Source organism: Eumetopias jubatus, unplaced genomic scaffold, assembly GCF_037043125.1.
Source record: "Eumetopias jubatus isolate StellerSeaLion01/CBP00866 unplaced genomic scaffold, mEumJub1_p1.0 scaffold_5, whole genome shotgun sequence".
Classification (NCBI taxonomy): Eukaryota; Metazoa; Chordata; class Mammalia; order Carnivora; family Otariidae; genus Eumetopias; species Eumetopias jubatus.
The window spans coordinates 23243621-23264305 of NW_028274811.1; the positions used below are offsets into that span (position 1 = coordinate 23243621).

At 43.1% G+C, this 20685-nt stretch overlaps 1 protein-coding gene across 1 annotated transcript; it reads left to right on the plus strand.

Moving 5' to 3' along the window:
* Positions 1 to 3474: 3474 nt before the first annotated feature.
* On the plus strand, positions 3475 to 20283 carry ISOC1 (isochorismatase domain containing 1). Its single transcript, XM_028103721.2, has 5 exons — positions 3475 to 3810; positions 12995 to 13114; positions 13220 to 13423; positions 15055 to 15171; positions 19144 to 20283. Exons 1-5 carry the CDS (start codon positions 3502 to 3504, stop codon positions 19288 to 19290), a joined length of 897 nt encoding a protein of 298 aa, XP_027959522.1. The 5' UTR covers positions 3475 to 3501; the 3' UTR covers positions 19291 to 20283.
* Positions 20284 to 20685: the final 402 nt, after the last annotated feature.

Consider the following 20685-nt stretch of genomic DNA (forward strand, 5'->3'; position numbering starts at 1 on the left):
GTGGATCCTCTTGAGTGAGCATTACCATGCAATATGAAAATTGTCACACTTGGTGCTCCTTCCCATATGAACATTTTCATGTCACTATCCCAGATCTCCTTGGTCCTGACCTTCCAATCATTCTTTTTCCAGGTTCCTGACTAGTTTGCTAAGCCATTTAACTTTGTCCATGATTCTGTGTCTTTTTCAGGCCCAGCTCAGGTAACCTCTCTTTCCATGAAAAGTAGATAACCAAATCACTGTCCAAACTTTGCCCCTGGGGAGAATTTCTCCTCATTCCTGTCTTCCAAGGCTTGCGCCAAGATATTAAGCCAATGCGTTTGTAAACCAAGCTCAAATCTTTTAGCTTCTTTCAACTAGTGATAATGGATCCCCCATGTGACCTGAAGGAGAGGTACTGTTAGGACAGTAGTGGATAATGTGGGTGTCTAGGCTAGCTGACACATTTAATCATTTGATCTGTCCAGTCTTGCTTGTTCTTGATCCTGTATGTACCACTTCCAACTTTCTATGGATTTCTTCTGGACCTTTTTAACCCCAAGTCTTGGTGGATCTGAAAGAAATCAGCTCAGGGTTGGCTTTTCCATCTGCATGGTTCCTTGATGTCCTATTGGAACAGTAGAAATTTCTGCTGCACATAGCATGACTGTGTTCCAAAACTGATGGTGTCTGGATTGTGGTTCTTGCATTAGGACTTGCCGTCAACTTAATGGCATCTTTTTTACTACTGGTATTTCCAGTACTATAGGATCTATTGGGTTATATGGCCTGGGAGGTAGGGCTGTCCACACTGCTACCTGGATCTACTGCAAAACCACTTCTACTGCTGGACCCCACTCAAAGCTGGCCACATTTCATGTCACACAGAATGAGTCATATTATTCTCAGTTGTGGAATATGCTGTCTCTGTGATCTGAAGAGGCCTTCTAGGCACTGTGCTTCCTTCTTCATGGTGGGAAGTGCAAGTGCAAGAAGCAGTAATTTGTCCTGTACTTGGAAGGGGATGTCTTGCCATGCCCTAGGGCACTGGACCCTAAAATTTTGCTATTGTTGTGGGTCCTTAAAACTTCTTAGAGGTTCTCCCTCTCTTCTGGAGTGTTTTACCAAGGCCTTCCACAAATAGTTACTTTTTATTCATCTTGTCCAATCAGCATGATGTTATCAATATAGTGGACAAATGTGATATTCTGCAGGGTGTCCAGCCAGTTTATGTCTCTCCAGAGTATGACAGAGGGAAAAACAGTTAACATAGCTTTGGGGTGAGAATGTAAATGTATGGCCCGTGCAGGAGCTACCCTAGACACATTGTGCTCGGTCTATCACTCCGAAGCTTTACCAGGGTGTTAAAACCTATATGTTGGTAGAGTGTTTCTTAACTGGTAAACCTTTGCTCCACATCTTTGATCATGTACCCTCATAATCCAGTGACACACAAAATCTCTCAGCTCTTCCTTTGAATTCTACTATTGCTTTGGGTCCCTTTCCTTCCTGATGAGCCCCAGCACATCTGTGGCCTAGTTTTGGTGTTACTTAAGGCTATGTTAGAGGCCTAGGTACCAGGAGAAAAAAGTGGGGGGAAAATCCTGGGGGAGTTCATGTCTTGCTGAGGAAAAGCCTCTGCATTGTCTTAAAAAAAAATGGAGGAATGTGTCATTAAGGAATCTGAAGACTCATGATTTTGGGCATCATCAACCCCATCTCTTGTGTCACGGTTCCATTTCCAACCAAGGCTTTTTCTGGCCGTGGCATAGAAAATATGCACTGTTTAAGAGTTTAACCCTCTTTGGAGCTCTGCTACTCTTAATATTTGGTCCTCAGCATTCCCTGTCTTCCTAGTGCAGGAATTGAAAACCTCTTTCAATGCTGCTGAAAAGGCCTCTGGTTTTCATACTTAGCTTTTAGTTGTCAATTATTTTTTCCCTATTTTTTTTTCCTGGAGCATCAGTGGAACTTTGCGATTGTCACTCTTATTAGCACAGATTTTTACATCTGCATATGGAGGGCCTTGCAATGGAGTGATAGCTGCAAAAATATCATTTTGGGTCTGATGGGTTCAGACAATAAGAGTTTTTAATGGAATCTCTCAGGGTTTGAAAAGAAATCAGAAAACAGACTATTTTTAGTAGTTTGGGTACAAGTGAGCAATAAAGGCCAAATGGAGGTCTTAACATTACTTGAAAGCAGTAGTTCTCAACTGGGAGCAAATTTGCCCCCCGGGGGGATGTTTGGCAATGTCTGGAAACATTTTATTTTATTTTATTTTAAGATTTTATTTATTTATTTGAGAGAGAGAGAATGAGAGATAGCACGAGAGGGAAGAGGGTCAGAGGGAGAAGCAGACTCCCTGCTGAGCAGGGAGCCCGATGCGGGACTCAATCCCGGGACGCCAGGATCATGACCTGAGCCGAAGGCAGTCGCTTAACCAACTGAGCCACCCAGGCGCCCTGTCTAGAAACATTTTAGCTTGTGAAGACTAGGGACGAGCCTGGACTATTGGTATCTACCGGGTAGAGGCCAGAGATACTGCTAAACATCCTACAAATGCACTGACTTAAAAGTTATTACATTCCAGGAAGAGGAAACCCCCAATACCTAAAATGTGTTTAGACTCGTGAGCCTATCTTGACCCACGACCTGATGTAAAGGAAACTTTACAGTGTATGCTTCTCTAATTCCAGTTAATTGTAGATAGTGCTTTATGGTGTTCATAAGGCAGGGGATTACTTTATTTGACCTTTTACTCACTTAACAGAAAAACTCAGTTTGAATATAAAGTCTCGATTTTTACTCATAAACCTCTTTATATTTTGCAATTCCCAATCCAAGTTCTCCCTGAAACTGGTTTGAGATAAAGGGAGGCCAAGATCTCAAATTCACTCCTAGAGATACTGTATTCCATGGGACTGAAAAAATAGGAAATTCGGAGCCTCGGATGACCCTCCCAAGGAAACATTAGATTCTGCTGCTCTTCTTAGGGTCTCTATCAGTCTGACCTATCGGTTTTGACATTACTGCTGCCACCCCCGAAGAGGACTGCCCGCCTGTCTCCGCACAAGGCCAACAGGTAACCCGTCCGGGCAGATTCAATCGGGCAGCCTTGGGTCCCCAAGCACTGCGTAAACTCCCCGCGAACAGCGCTCGTTCGAAGGGGGGGCGGAGCGCGGGCGAAGGGCCGGGGGCACACACCTCTCCCGCGCACTAGGCGCGCCTCGGGGCCGCCCAGCCAGGTCCAGGTTGGAGGGGGCGGTCCCGGAGGCGGGCGCAGGCGCTGGCTCGCGCGCACCCCGGCCCCACCGCCCAGCCCTCCGCCGCGGTCCGCCCTCTGCGGGGCGGGGGAGGGCGCGCGAGCGGCGGCCGCCAGGGCCCGCCCCTTCGCCTTCCCGAGCCGGCGGGCGGCGCGGGGAGGCGGGGCCGCGGGGGCGGGGCCGCGGGGGCGGGGCCGCGGGGGCCGGCCCTGTCTGCGCCTCGCTGGCCTCGGAGCTGGCAGACGCTCGGGGGAACATGGCGGCGGCGGAGCTGGCTGTCCCGGCGCTCCCCAATAGCGGCGGCGCGGGCGCGGGGGCGCCGTCGGGCACGGTCCCCGTGCTCTTCTGCTTCTCGGTCTTCGCGCGGCCCTCGTCCGTGCCGCATGGCGCGGGCTACGAGCTGCTCATCCAGAAGTTCCTCAGCCTGTACGGCGACCAGATTGACATGCACCGCAAATTCGTGGTGCAGCTCTTCGCCGAGGAGTGGGGCCAGTACGTGGACCTGCCCAAGGGCTTCGCGGTGAGCGAGCGCTGCAAGGTCCGCCTCGTGCCGCTTCAGATCCAGGTGGGTCCCGCGAGAGGGCCGCGCGCCCCGCCACTGTTCCTGGTCTCCGCGCGTCCCTGTCTCCGCCTCCGCTGCGCTCCTCAGGTGCCCCGCGCCGCCCTGGCGCCGGGCCCTGCGCGCCTCGCTGGCTTGGAAGGGCTGCGCCGGGATCGCAGTCCTCGGGGACGGCCCAGAGGATGGGCCAGTCCGAAGGTGACGGTCACCAGCTGTCCTCGCCCGAAGCGGGGGCGTGGGCCTCCCAGCGCGTCCGGGCAGGCGAGAACGCCCCCACGTGTGTGGTCCTCGACCGCCCGCATCCGCTTTGTGTGCCAGGAGCAAGTCCAGCCGCCTGCATAACCCAAGGGCTGTGCGGTACTAGCTGTGATTTTCTGTGGGAGTGCTGCCGAATGGGGTAAAGAGTTGACGCGGAGTGCTGGCCTTAGGGTTTGTTACCCGGAGTTGTGTTTACCACTTGCGGAAACACAAACTTCAGGAGCCAGACCTTTCCCCGCTCCTCTCCCCAGCTTACAGTTCCTGGAGCTTAAGCCTCCCCTAACCTTAAGTGCGTAGCCTCGTCCTGGTAACTGGTTACTGAATCTGTTGATTATATATGCGTCGCCTTCGTTGAAAAAGTCATTTGACTCCAGGACTGTAATACCTTGTTAATTACCCAACTTTCGCTTCACCAGGATTTTCCGATGGTCCTGGCTGAGAAAGTTGTTGCGCCTGAGGATTATTTTATAGCTTTTAGATATTTTTTTTTAAAGTCATGCACTAATAACTATGCGGGCCTGCCTCTTGCCCTTTTTACGCTCAGAGGCTTCACTGGAGGATTTTTATTTTTGAAAAGAGAGGACATAAGGTATATTTTAGGTACTACACTATCAGTTGTTCTTTCGTTGAGAAACTGATAAGCCATTTCTTCTGAAGACCAAACTGAAGTTTGGGAATCACACTTAGAAGGCATTTTAATATTCAAGTGTCATATTCTTTTTTTGTTTTTGCGTGTCATATTCTTAAGAGTATTCTCTAGATTTTTTTTTTTCCCCTAGCTGTAGACAGCTAGCTGCAGAATTGGTTTTGTTTCTTATCACCCCAGCACCCATGCCAGAAGCTTCCAAAGCAGATACTTTTACCTGGATAAATTTCCTATGTTCAGAGGACAAAGGCTATGAGATTCCACTGTTTACCCCCGTGGGGATCCTAGAGGGATGATCTCTGATACCCCAGAATTTGCCCTGTTGTCCATACAGAGAATTGTGAGAATTGTGGTGGGTAGGTGTTTACTACCCCCCCATTTTTATGTCTTCAGGAGTTTTCATGGCTGACACCTCTCTGCAGCCTTCCTTGTCAGTGTATTTAGGTTATTGTTGCCAAAATACCCAAGAAGTTGGATGCACCTTTGACAAATCCATTAATAAAGACCAGAATCCAAATTCTAACTGAGGAGGTCTGGAGCTGAACTGAAGATGCAGACTTCTTTGTGAAGCATTCCCTGTAGTGGTTGGGAGGGAGGGTGGGCTATACCTAGTAAGATGTTGTCAGACTAGCGATCCCCTGCACCCCACATTTCTAAGTCTGTTTTTCCCCACCAAGATCAGATTTATTTATTTTGAAACATTCAAGGCCCGGGTCTGCCAACTCTTTTTAATGAAACATTCTGGAAATTAATGATGTATATGTGTATACCTGAAATGTCCTGTACATTCTCTCTCTCTTTTTTTTTTTTAAGATTTTATTTATTTGACAGAGAGAGAGCGCGCAACAGCAGGAACATAACAGGGGGAGTGGGAGAGGGAGAAGCAGGCTTCCGCCGAGCAGGGAGCCCGATGCGGGGCCCGATCCCAGGACCCTGGGATCATGACCCGAGCCGAAGGCAGGCGCCCAGCCGACTGAGCCACCCAGGCGCCCCATGTCCTGTACATTCTCAAAAGCCATTTTATAATTCAGGTCACTTGTGGCTTTTGCTTGGTATAGGAGATAACATTTTTTTTTGGTGGTGATGTTTAAAATAATTATAATAATAGCACAACTCTGCTCCATCTTTTTAAAAAATGTTATTTATAGCCCACTAAATAGCCCAAGAGTTCTTAACTTTAAATATTTTAAAGTTTTTAACAATATTTTTCTTATATTATCTCCTTTTAGTAATCATAATACTTTTGACCTTCTTCGGCCCGGTGCCTCCTCCAGCCATAAAATAAATGTGGAAGGGCTACACACACTCCATATATATCCGTAAAACTATGCTGATACCTATTTGTATGTATATATGTGTGTCTATATATATATATATATAGACACACATGTCTTTATGTGTGTATGTACTCAGAAGTGAGAGGGAAGATAGTTCTTTTCATGAACGTTTTATTATATGTTTTTAGAACCTAGCTGTATGATCCTAGAGACATGGACATTTTATAGCTAAATGAGACCATAGAGTTCATCACAAGAACATTTGAGTGGCAGGTGTAAGTGCCTGGCACGATGAACCCAAACATGGATAAGACCCCATTCTTGTTCCTTACCTGATTAACTTAACTCTCATTTTGCAAAAGAGCAGAACATAGAGGAAATTTGCCCAAGGTTCTCTGATAATGGTGGAGCATCAAGTCCTCCCTTGTAGCTGACTAGAGCATTCATCTTCTCTCTTCGTGCTTAATGAAAATATCAAGCAGAATAGAGGACAGGCCACAAACTTGAGCTTGTAATATTTGTTTGGCTGGTGTTCGCTGTTCTTTGGAATCAGTGCCTGTCACTCCGGAAGGCTCAAGATGGCCCATCAGTGAGGCCGTGCTCCTGGGGCATGATGGGCCCTTTCTCCCAGAGGCAGGGACAGAGAGCATCAGTTTGGTCCCATGTAGTCCACTGTTTAAATAATATAACTTGTTATTTCCTTGACCATAGGGCTTAGAGCCTCTAGGGCCCTGGCTCACATACTATATATTCTGGAGTATATTCTTAATGTACATAGGGGAGTGACTTTGTTTTCATGTTTTTCTGACTGTTACTGCTATGACCTTGTAAAACGCAGTGGTTTCCTGTGCCATAACTTGCGCACCTGTGGTGGGTTAGCGGTTCTGTGGGGACCGATTGTTGAGACCCCCGGTGTCAGTATGGGACTTCGGAGTGTCGTCTTCTCTGAAATAATCTGTCACAGTGACCGAGTGTCTGCTGACAGCTCAGGTAGCTGAAAACAGCTCATGTTTTATGTCTCTTCGGCTTTGTCAGAATGCTTGAAGTCTGAGGCATTTTGAGACGCAGAGGAAGAAATGTAAAGGAGAGGATCAAACGTTGGGCGTTTGGGTCATTTTTACAACTTACAAATTTTAATTTTTCCAAAGGCATTTCCCAAGTTTTTACTAATGGAAGCATTCAACCCTGGAAACTCCTGTACATTTGATATCCTACCACCACCAGTGTATTTTCCACCTTGTCACCGTGGAAGACAGAGCCCGAACAGAAGAGAGGAAGAGGTGGACGTGATGAGGAGAATGCCAGTGAGGCCATTTTGCCTCTGTACGGAGGAGGGAAGGCTCTGGCAGCTTCGTGTGGGGTGGGAGATAAGGACTTCCCTGGGAAGGTTATTTTGTCCTTTCCTGAGATGGTTAATTGGGAAGGGATTTGGCTCCAGCACCTTCACTTTCTTAGAGGTTTATTACTACTGTTATTATTTTTAACAGAGGGCATGACATTTCCTAGCCAGAAGAGACCCCAGAGTTCATGGTGGGAAGGGAGAGAAGACAGGGTTTGGGAAGAAGGAAAGGAATCTGTCCCCCCTTGGGCTCCCTGGTTTGAAGGTGGTGCTTTCTGATTATGAAACCTTTCCTGTGGGAGCACGTAGGAGGAGCAGATAGATAGTAATGCTCAGAAACAGAAAAGAGAAGCAGGCGGGACAGATCCCTGGGAGGTCAATGGTGTCAGGCACTGAGAGGAAACATCTGGATCATGAGGGATGTGGTTGGTCGCTCCCCCATTGGTTCGATGGGAGTGTGTGTGTGTGTGTGTGTGTGTGTGTGTGTGTGTGTGTGTGTGTGAGTGTGTGTGACTTTCAAAAAATTCAGCATTTTAGATTACTGCATTGTATGCTTTTTTCCCCTTGTGGAGGCTACCTGTAAATAAGCTGTGTTTGAGCGTGGGAACTATGAATTTATTGATTGATTACATGAAGCCCATTGAAACCTTGAAGTAGCCCTCTGAGGTAGATACTGTTTTGTTGCTTCGTTACAGATTGAGACACTGCTGTTTGAAAATGTAAATGATTTGTCTGATTTCATGTAATTGAATTTAGGGAAATTGAGATTTGGTCTCAGATTCTAATGCCCACAGCTCTGCTGTGTAGGGAGGCTTGTAACCCCAGGGGAATCACGTCATAAAACTCTGTTTTAAGGGAGTCCAAGCTGGAGCAAGGCCTTGCTGTAGCTGTGGTAATCACATTTCCTTGCATGCAAATACTTGTGAGTGAAATAATGATACCCGACTGCCCTTCTGGGCTCTCTCCTGAGCACATCCATGCCTATCTTGTGACTCTCATAGACTACCACAGTTTTGAACACATCCCACTTACAATTTGAAACTTTAATCATTCCTAAAGGTACACAGTTTACTCATTGTAGTAGTTCGCACTAGAACGCTGTTATAACAAAGTACCACACACTGAGTGGCTTCTACAACAGCAGTCTATTTCCACACAGTTCTGGAGGCTAGCAGTCAGGGTTGACTCCTGAGGACTGTGAGGGAGAATCTCTTCCATGCTTCTTTCCTGTCTCTTGGTGGTTTGCTGGTGATCTTTGGCATTGCTTGGCGTATAAACCCATCACCTTCATCGCTACCTTCATGTTCCCAAGGCCTTCTCTGTCCAAATTTCCTCTTTTTATAAGGATGCTGGTCATGTTGGTGTCGGCACTCAACTCACACTTAAGTGTGACCTCATCTTGACTAATTATTTTTCAATGATTCTGTTTCCAAATAAGGTCACTTTCTGAGGTCCTAGGGATTAGGAGTTCAACGTACGGATTTTGGGGGACAGAATTCAACATGTCACACTCACCGTGAATTGCTTTTATGGAAGAACAGAACTGGGGCACGGAGAGAGCATCACTGAGCAAGGCCAGCCTCTCTATATGTGCCCGTCTTGAGTAACCAGGGACACTTAGCAGAAGGGGGACACGTTCCTTGCAGATGGACAGCCACTGTTAGAAAATGGTCAGAACATAGGTGGTAGTGAAGAGAGGGAAATACTGTCATGATAACCATAATAATGGGACTTGGGGGTGAAAAGTCTTTTGACTGTGAAATCTAAGGTCAGATTCCAGCTATGACATTTCTTAAGAAAGTGGACAAAAATTTATACTTGAAATTGATCTCTGAAAGTCTTGCTTGAGGAGGCTATTGGCTTTGATCAGTTTTTTGTATTTAAATAGGTTTATTGAAATATGTATTATCTATGTGTGTGTATGTATAGAGATGTTTGTAGATACATAGGTATATGAAAGTGTGTATGCACACACATATTTTTGTATGTGATTTTTTTCATGTTTCTTGAATATGCAGTGATCTGTAATTGCTGTTTTTTCCTTGTGATGGCATTTGGTCAAGTGCACTTTTAATTTGTTATCTTGCAGTTAGAGTGTGTGTCTGAGCAGCATTTTTAGTTATCTACAAGGTTTTGGTTTCAGAGAAGTTCATGACTCAAATTAAGAAGTCTCCGGATTTTAGACTCAGGGTTTAATTTAATAACTTACTTGAATTCATGTGGATTTGGGGGGTGGGTTGGTGGGACATGGTGAGAGTTTTTCAGCATTGTTTTTTTGTTTTGTTTTTTTCTCCTTTTTATTGTAGCCTCAAAGCCTTCTTTCTGGCTTATCAATTATATAGGTTATTCATAAAGTAGCATTTTTCCCCCCAACTACCACAGCGTAGGGATAGCTCTTTTTTTGTTGTTTTCTTAAAAAAAAAATAAGTTTTTAGTTTTAGCGTAGTGTTAGACTTACAGCAAAGTTGCAGAGATCATTCAGAGAGATCCTGGATACTTGTACCTAGTTTCCCCCCCGACTAACATCTTACATTACTGGGCACGATGCTGGGCACAGCTGAGGAACCAGCGTTGGTACATATGATTCTCTGAGCTCTACACTTCATTCACATTACACCAGTTTTTCCCGAGTGCCATTTTTCTCTTCTACAATCCATTCTTGGATACTAATTATGTCTGGTTGTCATGTCTTCCTAGGCTCCCGTGGGCAATGACAGTTTTTCAGATTTGTATTGTTTTTGATGACATGATGGTTTTGACAAGTATTGGTCAGATATTTTGGTAGACTGTACCTCAGTTTTGGTTTATCTGATGTTTTTCTCATGCTTCAAATGGGGTTGTGGGATTCTGAGAGGCAGATCGTGAAGGTCGTTCTCCTCACATTTTTTCAAGACGGGACACTATCAGTGTTGCATCCCTGATTATCTCGGTTTTGATCACCTGGCTGAGGCAGTGTCTGCCAGGTTTTTCCACTGTCAATAGTCACCCGACCCCGTCTGTATTCTACTTTGAGGAAGCAAATTACTTCATGCCACATCCAAGGGGATGTCAGGAGTTTGACTCTGCCTTACAGAGAGGAGGGTATCTGGGCATTTTTGATTCACTAAATTATAACCAGTCATCTCTGCACAAAAGCATGCCTTGTCACATTATCTCTGTCGTTTCTGTTTGCTGAAGGTTAATAGGTGAGTTCCTGTACTAGAAGGGTTTTGCAAGGTGGTGAGGATTTTATGGCAGCATTTTCTGACGTCCTCAGTCCGTGTCTACTATGACATATATCTGATGTGGCCCCCTGCCCAGAACAGGAGACCTCACAGCTGAAAGGAGGTAGGAACAGAAACCCCAGGAGACTACAACTCTGAATATTTAGGATTTCTGGGTAGGTAAGGCTTTATTCCTTTAAGTATCCCAGTATTAAATATTTTGGCCATTTTAATATCGTGGTCCTGAAGTACTATATAATTTAACATTTTCTTATTGAGTGTGCTAAAATGATGTCCCAATTTATAAGTTATATACATACTCCTCCACTAGAAGTCTAGATGTGGAACTAGTTGAGTTTTGATCTTTTAGTGTATTTTGAATCTTTTCTCTGTCATCTATCATTTCTTGCCGATACCCCGTTTGCCTATCTCCAGCAGCTTCCGTTCTGATTTGCTGTTTATAACCTTCTGTGAATTTAGGGTCAGGACAACTAAACTTGTTAGGAATGTATACTGAGTTCGTCTGTTAGGTGAGATCTGCGAGCTGGAGATAAAGCTGCTATGAGCTCTAAGTATGATAATGGTTGGCCATCCGGCACACTTACTTTGGTTTACTTGGCCTGCTTACTGCTTTCACTGCTGTGGAATGACGAGAATGGCTGAGTTGCATTGCTCTAATTTGAAATTGACCAGTTGCAGGTAAACCACATTCTGTCGTGTGCCCTAAACACATTGTGGGTGTCTAGGGACCCACTTAGACTTTGAGCCCTTTGATCCAAAATTTAATTTTTCCTGAGAATTTAAAATACATATTTATAAATAGTGATTGGTTTTAAAAATTGTGTCCTAGGTCCTTATATATACATGCTCACTGCTTTAGAAGATGATACTTGCATTAAAAATTTAAGGGAGCAAACAGTTAAAGATAGAATATATAATTTAAGATGCTTGAATATTTATTTTAATCATACTTTATTGGCAAAGTAGGGAAACCCTATGCATAGTGTTAGAATTACAGATGGCACTCCCATTCTGCCATGAACTTGGTCTATAGAGTTCACACCAAAGGGTGCTGGGTACCAGAGTTCCTCAGACCAGCACCTAGATAAAGTACAAACTCACTGGAAGGATAAAGGATTCCTTTTAATGATTCACTTAATTCCTGTGGTGACTGTTTCCTGAGAGTAGCCCTCAGTGGTAGGGCCTGTAGGGAGGGTCTAGGGCCAGGCTGGTGGGGAAACCACCACCATGTAATTGGGACACAGGTTTTCTCTAGAAAATTATTAACAGCTATTATCCATGGGTGGTTTTAGGCAAAATGGGAAAGTTCGAGGGGAGATCTAAGGGCTGGCTAGTAAGAGGAGGGGCAAGGGTTCATTCAGGACTGGACTGCTTCCTCTACAGTGGCTTTCTGAAATTTGAGAAGGTAAGAAGAAAAGCATCATGGACCTTTAAGAATCCATGAGTGACATGAAATTCTTAACATTCACCAGTGGTTTTCACTTCTTTTGTAGATTCATACTGAGCCCAAGTTGTTACTGTAGAGCAACTCTGGCAATTAATTAAAGCTAGGTAATCTAATGCCTGTTTTTAACCTTAATTCATTATTTTCCTGATGGTGATGAATATGTTGAAGAATGCAGGTGTCCAATTTATGTCTGTCCATTGAACAGTGGTGATGTGCCTGGCATCAATTCATTGCATTTCTTTTTTGAACTCTGAGAAGTTATTCCTGAGAACAGCATCTTAATATTTCTGTCTTGATGACAGAGCGATTCTGGATTTGTTTCTGTTTTTTCAGTTTTATGTTCCATAGTCTCTGCTACGGATTATTTCCAGGATTACTTTTCGTACTTGTAAGCAGTGCCATCATCAAACTTAAGTTGTTTACTATCGTAACATTTTTTTCTAGTTATAAAAGCAATGCATATTTTTAAATAACATTTGGGAAGGGTTTTTAAGTAGCATTTGGAGAAGGTAAGAAACCTATGAAGAAAAATATTACCAGCACACATAACTGTGTAACTACTTTCATATATTTGCTTCTACCTTCTATTTATAGTTTTACATGATTGAGGTGCTGTTGAACTGTGCTCTCTTTTTAAAATTAACATTAGATCATGAGTATTTCTTCATAGATGGTTCAGATATTTTGAACACTTATTTTCATATGTTATTTTAGTTCTCTAAAAAAATGTTTCATCATGGGGCTGTTAAAATTGTGAAGTCATTTCTGTATTGTTAGTCCTTGGTTCATTTCTCATTTTCACTATTAAAAGCAATTCAGTCAACATCTTTGTGGATAACTTTTTTTTTTTTTTCTGTAATTCGGATCTCTTCTTTTGGATAATAGTTGTAGAAATTGACTTACTGGGTCAAACAGTAGGAACACTTTTCTCCTTTATTGACCTCCACTGAAAATAAATGTCGTTGTATAACGAGTGCTAAATCATTCTTTTTTCCTCAGCTCACCACCCTGGGAAATCTTACACCTTCAAGCACTGTGTTTTTCTGCTGTGATATGCAGGAACGATTCAGACCAGCCATCAAATATTTTGGGGATATTATTAGTGTGGGACAAAGATTGGTATGTTTGCTTGTTTATTTTTTCCAATTTCCTGAAGCATGATATACATGTATATATTTACAGATATGTATATTGCTAATTATCTTTGGTTTTTGTTTTTTCCAGTTACAAGGGGCCCGAATGTTAGGAATTCCAGTTATTGTAACAGAACAGTACCCTAAAGGTCTTGGAAGCACCGTTCAAGAAATTGACCTAACAGGTGTAAAACTCGTCCTTCCAAAGACCAAGTTTTCAATGGTAATACCAGAAGTAGAAGCAGCGTTAGCCGAGATTCCTGGAGTCCGGAGTGTTGTATTATTTGGAGTAGAAGTAAGTGCCTATTGTTATGTTTGGGATACAATATCATTTGTAGAAGAACTTGGTATTTCGACAGTGCAATTTTATGTATAGACTAGGTGGTAGGTGATAGTAATGATGAAAAACATCCACCCTTTATTGAGTGTTGACTCTTTGCATGGCAGTGGTCTGTATCTCTTCATTCATTTAACACTCCCGGTGACTTTCTGAGCCAACTAAGTACTTTCGGTCTCCCCCTATTACAGATGAGGAGACTAAAACACATGCTGTATAATTTGCTTGAGGCATGTAGCTGGTTAAGGGATGGGGTTGGATTTGAATCTCGGCTGATCAATTCTTGGGCCTTTGCTTTTAATTACTACTTTTGGGGCACATATTCATCAGAGGCATTATTTTTATTTATGTGTTGTAGGATTTCACCTTGGTCATATTTTTGCTGTAGAAAAACCTTAGAAGTCATGTAGTTCATTGTCCTTTATGCTTAAATCACTGACATATCTTTTTTAAAAATACTCCTGGATTCCTCATGCTGATTAAAATGATTTTTGTTTGATCCCTTTTTTTTGCATATGTGTAAAGAAGATATATATGTACTTATTCATAACATTTAAACAGCTATTGAATTACATTTAAGAATTATGAAAAAAATCATAAATACAATGAAATCCAAATAATATTAATTTAATATACCTATGATGGTAGGTTTTTATACAGTAGGTTTTCAGAGTAGAAAGATGCAGCCTTAGGTTTAGGTGTGCATTAAATATTTTTGTATCTTGACTTCAATAATGATAATATAGAAGAAGCCTATTTATATAAATATGTCATGCCAAATATTGTCGCTGAGTTGGGCACTTTTTTTGCTCATTCATCATTATTAGACCTCATACCTAATCAAAATCATCTTTGAACAGTCCTCCAGTGCCAATTTTAATGGCATGTCAGTTGATAATTCTCCAAAGCTCACTCGTCACATGCACATAAGGTTGGCATCCTGGTATTATTGAAATGTGCTTTCATTGCTTATGTAACGGAGCTCTTGTCGGGCATGGTTTTGCTCTGTATTCTCTGCTAATGAATTGTTACAAGTTAGTACCTACAAAGATGGAATCTCTGTAATACATCTGCTTGTGCCGTATACTGGATATTTTCTGCCTTTGTCACTTGTTATTTTTAACTTGGCCTACCTTTACTACTGGATACCTCGTACCAACTTAGTTTTTCTACTTGTTTCTCCGTCTACGGTACTGCTGACTCATTCTTTGTGTTAGGCACTCAGAGTGAGTTCAGAAATAAACCCAACCGCGAGTGGCATCAAAATGGAGTGGTAGTAGTCAGCCCTAGGAAGGTTATCCAGATGACAGATGAAAATCTTTTTAAAAAAATTCTCATGGAGCTCCAAGAATCTCTTCAAGGATCCTAGTATGAGGAAGCGTGATGTAATCCAATTTCTGACTTTACAGTGAGGAAACCAAAGCCTGAGATGCTGTTTATTTTCAAGATCACCTAGCAAGTTAGAGGCAACACCAGATGTAGGACAAGGTCATGAAAACTGTAGTGCTTTTTCCTGCTTTACCATGTTGTTGCACGTTTGTAAAATGTGTGACTGCATTATTACGTAGGATTTTTAATTTTCTTCCTAGACTCATGTGTGTATCCAGCAAACAGCTCTGGAGCTAGTTGGCCGAGGTATTGAGGTTCATATTGTTGCTGATGCCACCTCATCAAGAAGCATGATGGATCGGATGTTTGCTCTTGAGGTAATTGTCCTGCTTGAAAATAAATAATTTATCAACTTTTCCCAATGAATTTGAAGAATCATGAATACTTCATAGCAATGAAATAGTGACATCTTCAATCTGAGTTTCTTCTAACAACATCGGACTCATCGACTTCCAGAGTCTTGATGGTGCGCTGACTGACCTTTGAGGTCTTGCTGCTAAATCTTGTTTTATATCCTCTGTCTCCTCAGATCTAGATTTCTGGTGACATCAAAAGCTCTTGTACATCTTTCCTCATAATTTTGCTTGTAGTTTGATGTATGAACTGGTAGGCATTCTGGTAAGCTTAATCTGCCTCATTGAGAGATTTGCAAATCAGAAACAGCCCACCTAGGTTTAACTCAGCCCAACCCTAGGGCATGGTGGTCCTAAGCCTGGTTCAGCGTCTGTTGGGTTTCCTCGGACTTGAATTTCTGGACATGGGAGGTGTGTCACTGCCTGTGGACACCATTGACACACAGTGTTTCTTGCTGTCTGCCCCGGAGGATCAGGGTGGACCATAGTCAGGGAATCAGAGATGTTTTGTCAGTCTTCCGTAAGCATTTTCTCTTGCAAGACTGTTGAAAAGCAAACTACCACGTAATCCTTTGAAACAAGTCGCTCCATGTTGTGGAGTGTTGTCTCTCTCACGTTTAATTCTAGTTCTGTAATAATTTTAGAGTCGTGTCCATGTGGATTGAGTTGGCATGTTCTTTTAGCTGATGATCTTTACTGAGAATGGGGGATACAGGTATTTTTGTCATCGTTGTTGAGATCCTTCAGTGTTCAGGCCCAAGCTGGCCTATGAACCACTTTCTCTGTTGGATTGCAAAATCATTGCTTTAGCCAAGAGTGTTCCCAGGGGTGTTGAGGTAGAGCACATCAGAGCGTCAGAGGCCAGGAAGGAGCAAAGTCAGTGCAGAGGGCCGATGCAGAAGCAAGTTGGGGCTTGGCAGCAGCAGTTTTTTTAAGGCCCTGGTTGGCTGTCCCTTCTCTGAAAGGAAGGCTGAGCTCCAGAACTTGAAGTGTTTCCATGGAAGTGGAAAACTAAAAACATCCAAAAATAACAATAATCTTGCTTAGAAAGAAATTGCAAGGACTTTTGCCCTCCATTCAAATAAGTTTTTGAGACATGTCTTTATTATGGCATTTATTACAGAAAATTATGATGGTTGGCACTTCTGTCTTCTCCTAAGACTGGGAATAAAAACATGATGAACCTGTTTACCGTCGGACACTCTTTGAGAAGTAGTCTGATCTCAGTGATTAGTAGGAGTCCAGACCCGGGAGGGATAATATGTGTTTGAACGCAGGTCTTAATTTTCGATGGAGGTGTTGTAGTTTGTACCTAACTTATTGGGAGAAAGGTTAGTTTTTTTTTTCTTTTACCGTAGGACTTTGAAAGTTAAAGAGCAATCCGGCCAGCTCGCCTTCCCTGTTCCTTTAGAACATAGCTACTCATGGAATTCCTAAGACTACCCATATTGCCTGTTGAGATTATTATACTAATAAGATTTATAGTACTGTTACTGAAATTTCAGTGCCAGGGTTTGTGGCATGTGCTTTCTTCAACAGAATTTTTTGAGCACCGACATTTGTCAGGCATTGTTTTTTTCAACTAGTAATTGTAGAGTAAATGTAGAATAAAATAGAATGAAACCCTCTCTGGAACTTGATACCCTTGGACTTGTAGGGGGGCGGGGTGTGTTCATGTTGATTGGAAATTTACTAGGTTTAGGTTTTTTTTTCCCCCTTTGCCATCTCTGAAAGCCTGGTGGCTTTGTGCCCTTGCATTTTGAGGTTTGTGGGTCAGAATAACTTTGCCTTTGGCCTTGCTGGACTGGTTTTGTAAGTGTAGGGGATGGAATTTGGAAGCCGACGAAGCCCTATACCTGTGTGCATTAAAGAGCCGCGGTTTGAAGTTTTCACCTCATTTTCAGCCAGGAGAGAAAGAGAGTTTGGGAGCAGGACTGTAGGTGTCTAATAGCGCACGTGAGTGTGCACAGACCTGCCCGTGTCTGCAGAAGCTGTTGCTTTTCTCTGTCTGTCCAGTCGCCTTTCATTTGGGGTTGGCAGGCACCATGGGAAGGTCTGGGAGGCTGTTTGGAAAACTTTGCATGTTGCTGAGCCACGCCTTCTGCTTACACAGGTTTGGCTTGATTTTTTTGAATCCAGTCAACCTTGGCGATATCTCCGTCTTGAAGCTACGGAATACTACGTTGGTATCAGTTGACTAAGATGTGTCTCTGTGCCTCGAGCATCCCAGCCTCCCTCTGCCCCGGTGACCCAACTCTCAGCCTCACCGGGGAGTGTTGGCTTGGAGTCAACCAGACTGTGGTCAGCGGAGCACTGGGGAAAGCTGGTGTTTTGGGGGTCATCAGCTTTCTTCCTTAGACCTGGGAACAGTTCTCTGTCCTTCCTGCCTCATGAAGGACCTAGAAAGATGAGCGAGAGCTGACCTCTGTCGGCACTTTTGCACATATCAGGCACTTTCACAGACACTGCAAGTGTGTGATTGAGAATCAGAGTGAATCATTGAGAGTCCCCTGGTTGAACCTCGGGCAGGGAGGGACGCCGGGTAGGGCCTCCAGCTGGTGAGCGTGGGAGCCGCGTTTGACACCTGACAGGACTGAGCTGCAGCTAGTCTTACATTTGCCCCCTGCTGTTCTCTGGGAGGGAAGCACACGGTCCTGGAGATTTCTAAGGGTTTTGATAGGATAGTCAGAAGTGGACTAAAAGGAGGACTTAGTTTCCAGAAGTCTTTAGAAAACTCACTTTCAGGTATTTGTCCCCAACATAAAGGGTACCAGCACGCTTGGGTTTTTTTTCTCCCTCTTTCCTACGTAATCCTGCTTGAGCGTTCTGGTCGGCTGCTCTGCATGCTCTTCTGCACGTTCTGCTGGGCTGAGGTCCACGCTGGCTTCCCGAGAAGTGGGCTCTGGCTTCTCTCTGCTGTGTGCTTGGGGACAAAAAGGGAGAGTTTGCTCTGCCAGTGGGAAGGTTGGGCCTGCGCATCCTCAAGTGTCTGCAGGCTTCACCTTCACTCTACGAGGATGTCCTGGCTCTCGTCCTCACTCCTTCTTCATGAGGAATGACTGCTCCAGGTCTTTTCCTCTGACCTGCCTAGGAATTGTGTCCAACCACCTGTCTTCTCACAGCTGATGGATCTTGGGACAGCAGTTGGCCGGTTTTTTCCCTATGGTTTCTGATAATAGAGACAGCCAGAGAAGACATGTCTAACTCCAGAATTCGCTCTCCTTCCCTTCTCTACCCCTCTCCTGCTTGTTCTCGACTTTGTCTTCTTTGCCCTCCTGTCTCCATCCTTCCCTCCTTGAGACTTCTGTCCTTGCTCCTCTATTACGATTCCACTGGGGCGATTTGGCAAGGACCTTCTTTGACCTTTCAGCGAAACTTTAAATTTTATGCTCTTGTTTCGTGATTCTGAAGTTTATGGTGGTGGCAGTGCTGGTGGGTCTGTTATCCGCCCAGGGGCACGTTCTCACACGTTGCATGAGGCTCTCCTACCACCAGTCGTTTCTTGCTTATGAGAAGGACATACATTGCTGTATATCAGATGTATGTCAGATGTTTGGAGACAGAAAAAGGAAATCAAAGATCATTGTTTTACACTCATAGTCTTGATTTCCCTTCTTCTGTCCCTGGCACTTAGAAGTCATAATATTAGCTTCATGTTTTTGCTTATTTCTAGTCCGTATTACTAATATCGAGAATAATCATAAATGGGTTTGTGGTGTGACTAGTTTGAAATCTGTCCCCATCACTGAATTTGATGTTCTGGCTAAGGACCACGGTTTTTACACATGATCTTAGCCACAAGGCTAAGAAGCGATTGGACCGTGGTTTTAATAGAGGACACTAATTATTGTGACCCGCCATAGCTTTTGCTGTTGTAACACAGTGTTCCTTGTCATGCTCATTTCTTGATTTGTCCTTTTTTTTTTTTTTTTTAAGCGTCTTGCTCGAACCGGGATCATAGTGACCACGAGTGAGGCTGTTCTGCTACAGCTGGTGGCAGATAAAGACCATCCAAAATTCAAGGAGATTCAGAATTTAATTAAGGCGAGTGCTCCAGAGTCAGGCCTGCTTTCCAAAGTATAAGGACATTTGAAGGACTGGTATGGTACTCACCATCAGGTGACAGGACTGTAAGCCCAGACAAGCTCTTGTCTCTACTAGAATTAAAATGTTAAACTCAAAACTTGGCTCCTTTTTTGCGCCTCTTAGTCAAACATAACCAGTTAGACCATTTGGGTACCAGCATTTAGTTACAGATGTCAAAGGCTTCAGGTGCTGCCTATCTTCTTTTTTTTTTTGTTAATGTGCTTTTATTTATTAAAAAAAATTATAATGGAGGTGTTTGTTTTGTGTGTACTGTACCCACTGGTCATTTTTTAAAGTGAATACTCTCGTGATGTTTTCTTATAAATTGTGCACTGTAAAAAAAAAAAAATGTACCGGTAACGGTTTGACTTTCGTAGTATTGTTAAGATGCCTGTTGTAGTGTGGACTCAGTGCTTTTACTTTATGAGTAGATTGAAATAGGATTATTAGGTGAGAATTTCAAACAGGCCTATGGATCATGCTACCTTTTGCTTCACAGTGCAGTCAACTACTTGAGTGAGTTGCATTGATCTAACCAAACAAATGTATATTGAATAATTATGTCTTTATCGATGTTGCTAATTTTCTTATTCTAGTTGCAATCACTCATTCTCTGTTAATGTTCTCTCTCTCTTTTTTTAGCAGAATCTTTTACTTAGAAATACTCATTGGGCCATTCTTTGTTTTAATTTTGCAAACAGAATGGTTTGCAATGTTATAAAATTAGTGGAGAGCTGTTATAAGTTTTTGACTTTGGCCGAATGTGTTTGCAACAGTGTTTGAATACATCTTCTAGTATGCACCAGATTTAGCAAAGAGTTACAGGTTGGATAAAATGGAGTTTTCAAAGTCCATATTCTTATTTGGTGTTTTCTCTACCTATCCTCCAAATATTATAGTTAATGCAAAGGCTTGAGTCATGATTTGGTTGTGTTAATTTTGTAGTCATTGCTACCCTTCAATAAATTTATTTTCTTTAAAAACTTATAAGACGGTTCTAAAACTTTTTTTTATATTATGTGAAATATGGAACATTGCTGTCTTTTATATTAAAGTAATTAAAGAAAATGTATTCTGTGAAGGAAATTATTTTGTCCGCCACAACATGGCTCTGTAAGTACTATGCCAGGAATTCTAATACTTATTTCAAGGTGTAGAACTTTTGACATGTAAAATCTCTCAACCAAAGGGAATTGTCAAAGGAAACTCCTTTGCAGGTGGGGCAAATGGATTTTACTGAAGGGCCTTGTCATTATTATTATTTTTTTTAAAGGTTTTATTTATTTGACAGAGCGAAAGATAGCCAGAGAGGGAACACAAGCAGGGGGAGCGGGAGAGGGAGAAGCAGGCTTCCCGCGGAGCAGGGAGCTGGATGCCATGACCTGAGCTGAA

Bases quoted from the DNA above. Each gene is read 5' to 3' on its own strand.
- ISOC1 (XM_028103721.2), top strand. From the start codon at position 3,502: ATGGCGGCGGCGGAGCTGGCTGTCCCGGCGCTCCCCAATAGCGGCGGC. The intron at 3,811-12,994 runs GTGGGTCCCGCG...TTTTTTCCTCAG, and splicing joins TCGTGCCGCTTCAGATCCAG to CTCACCACCCTGGGAAATCT. The intron at 13,115-13,219 runs GTATGTTTGCTT...TGTTTTTTCCAG, and splicing joins TTAGTGTGGGACAAAGATTG to TTACAAGGGGCCCGAATGTT.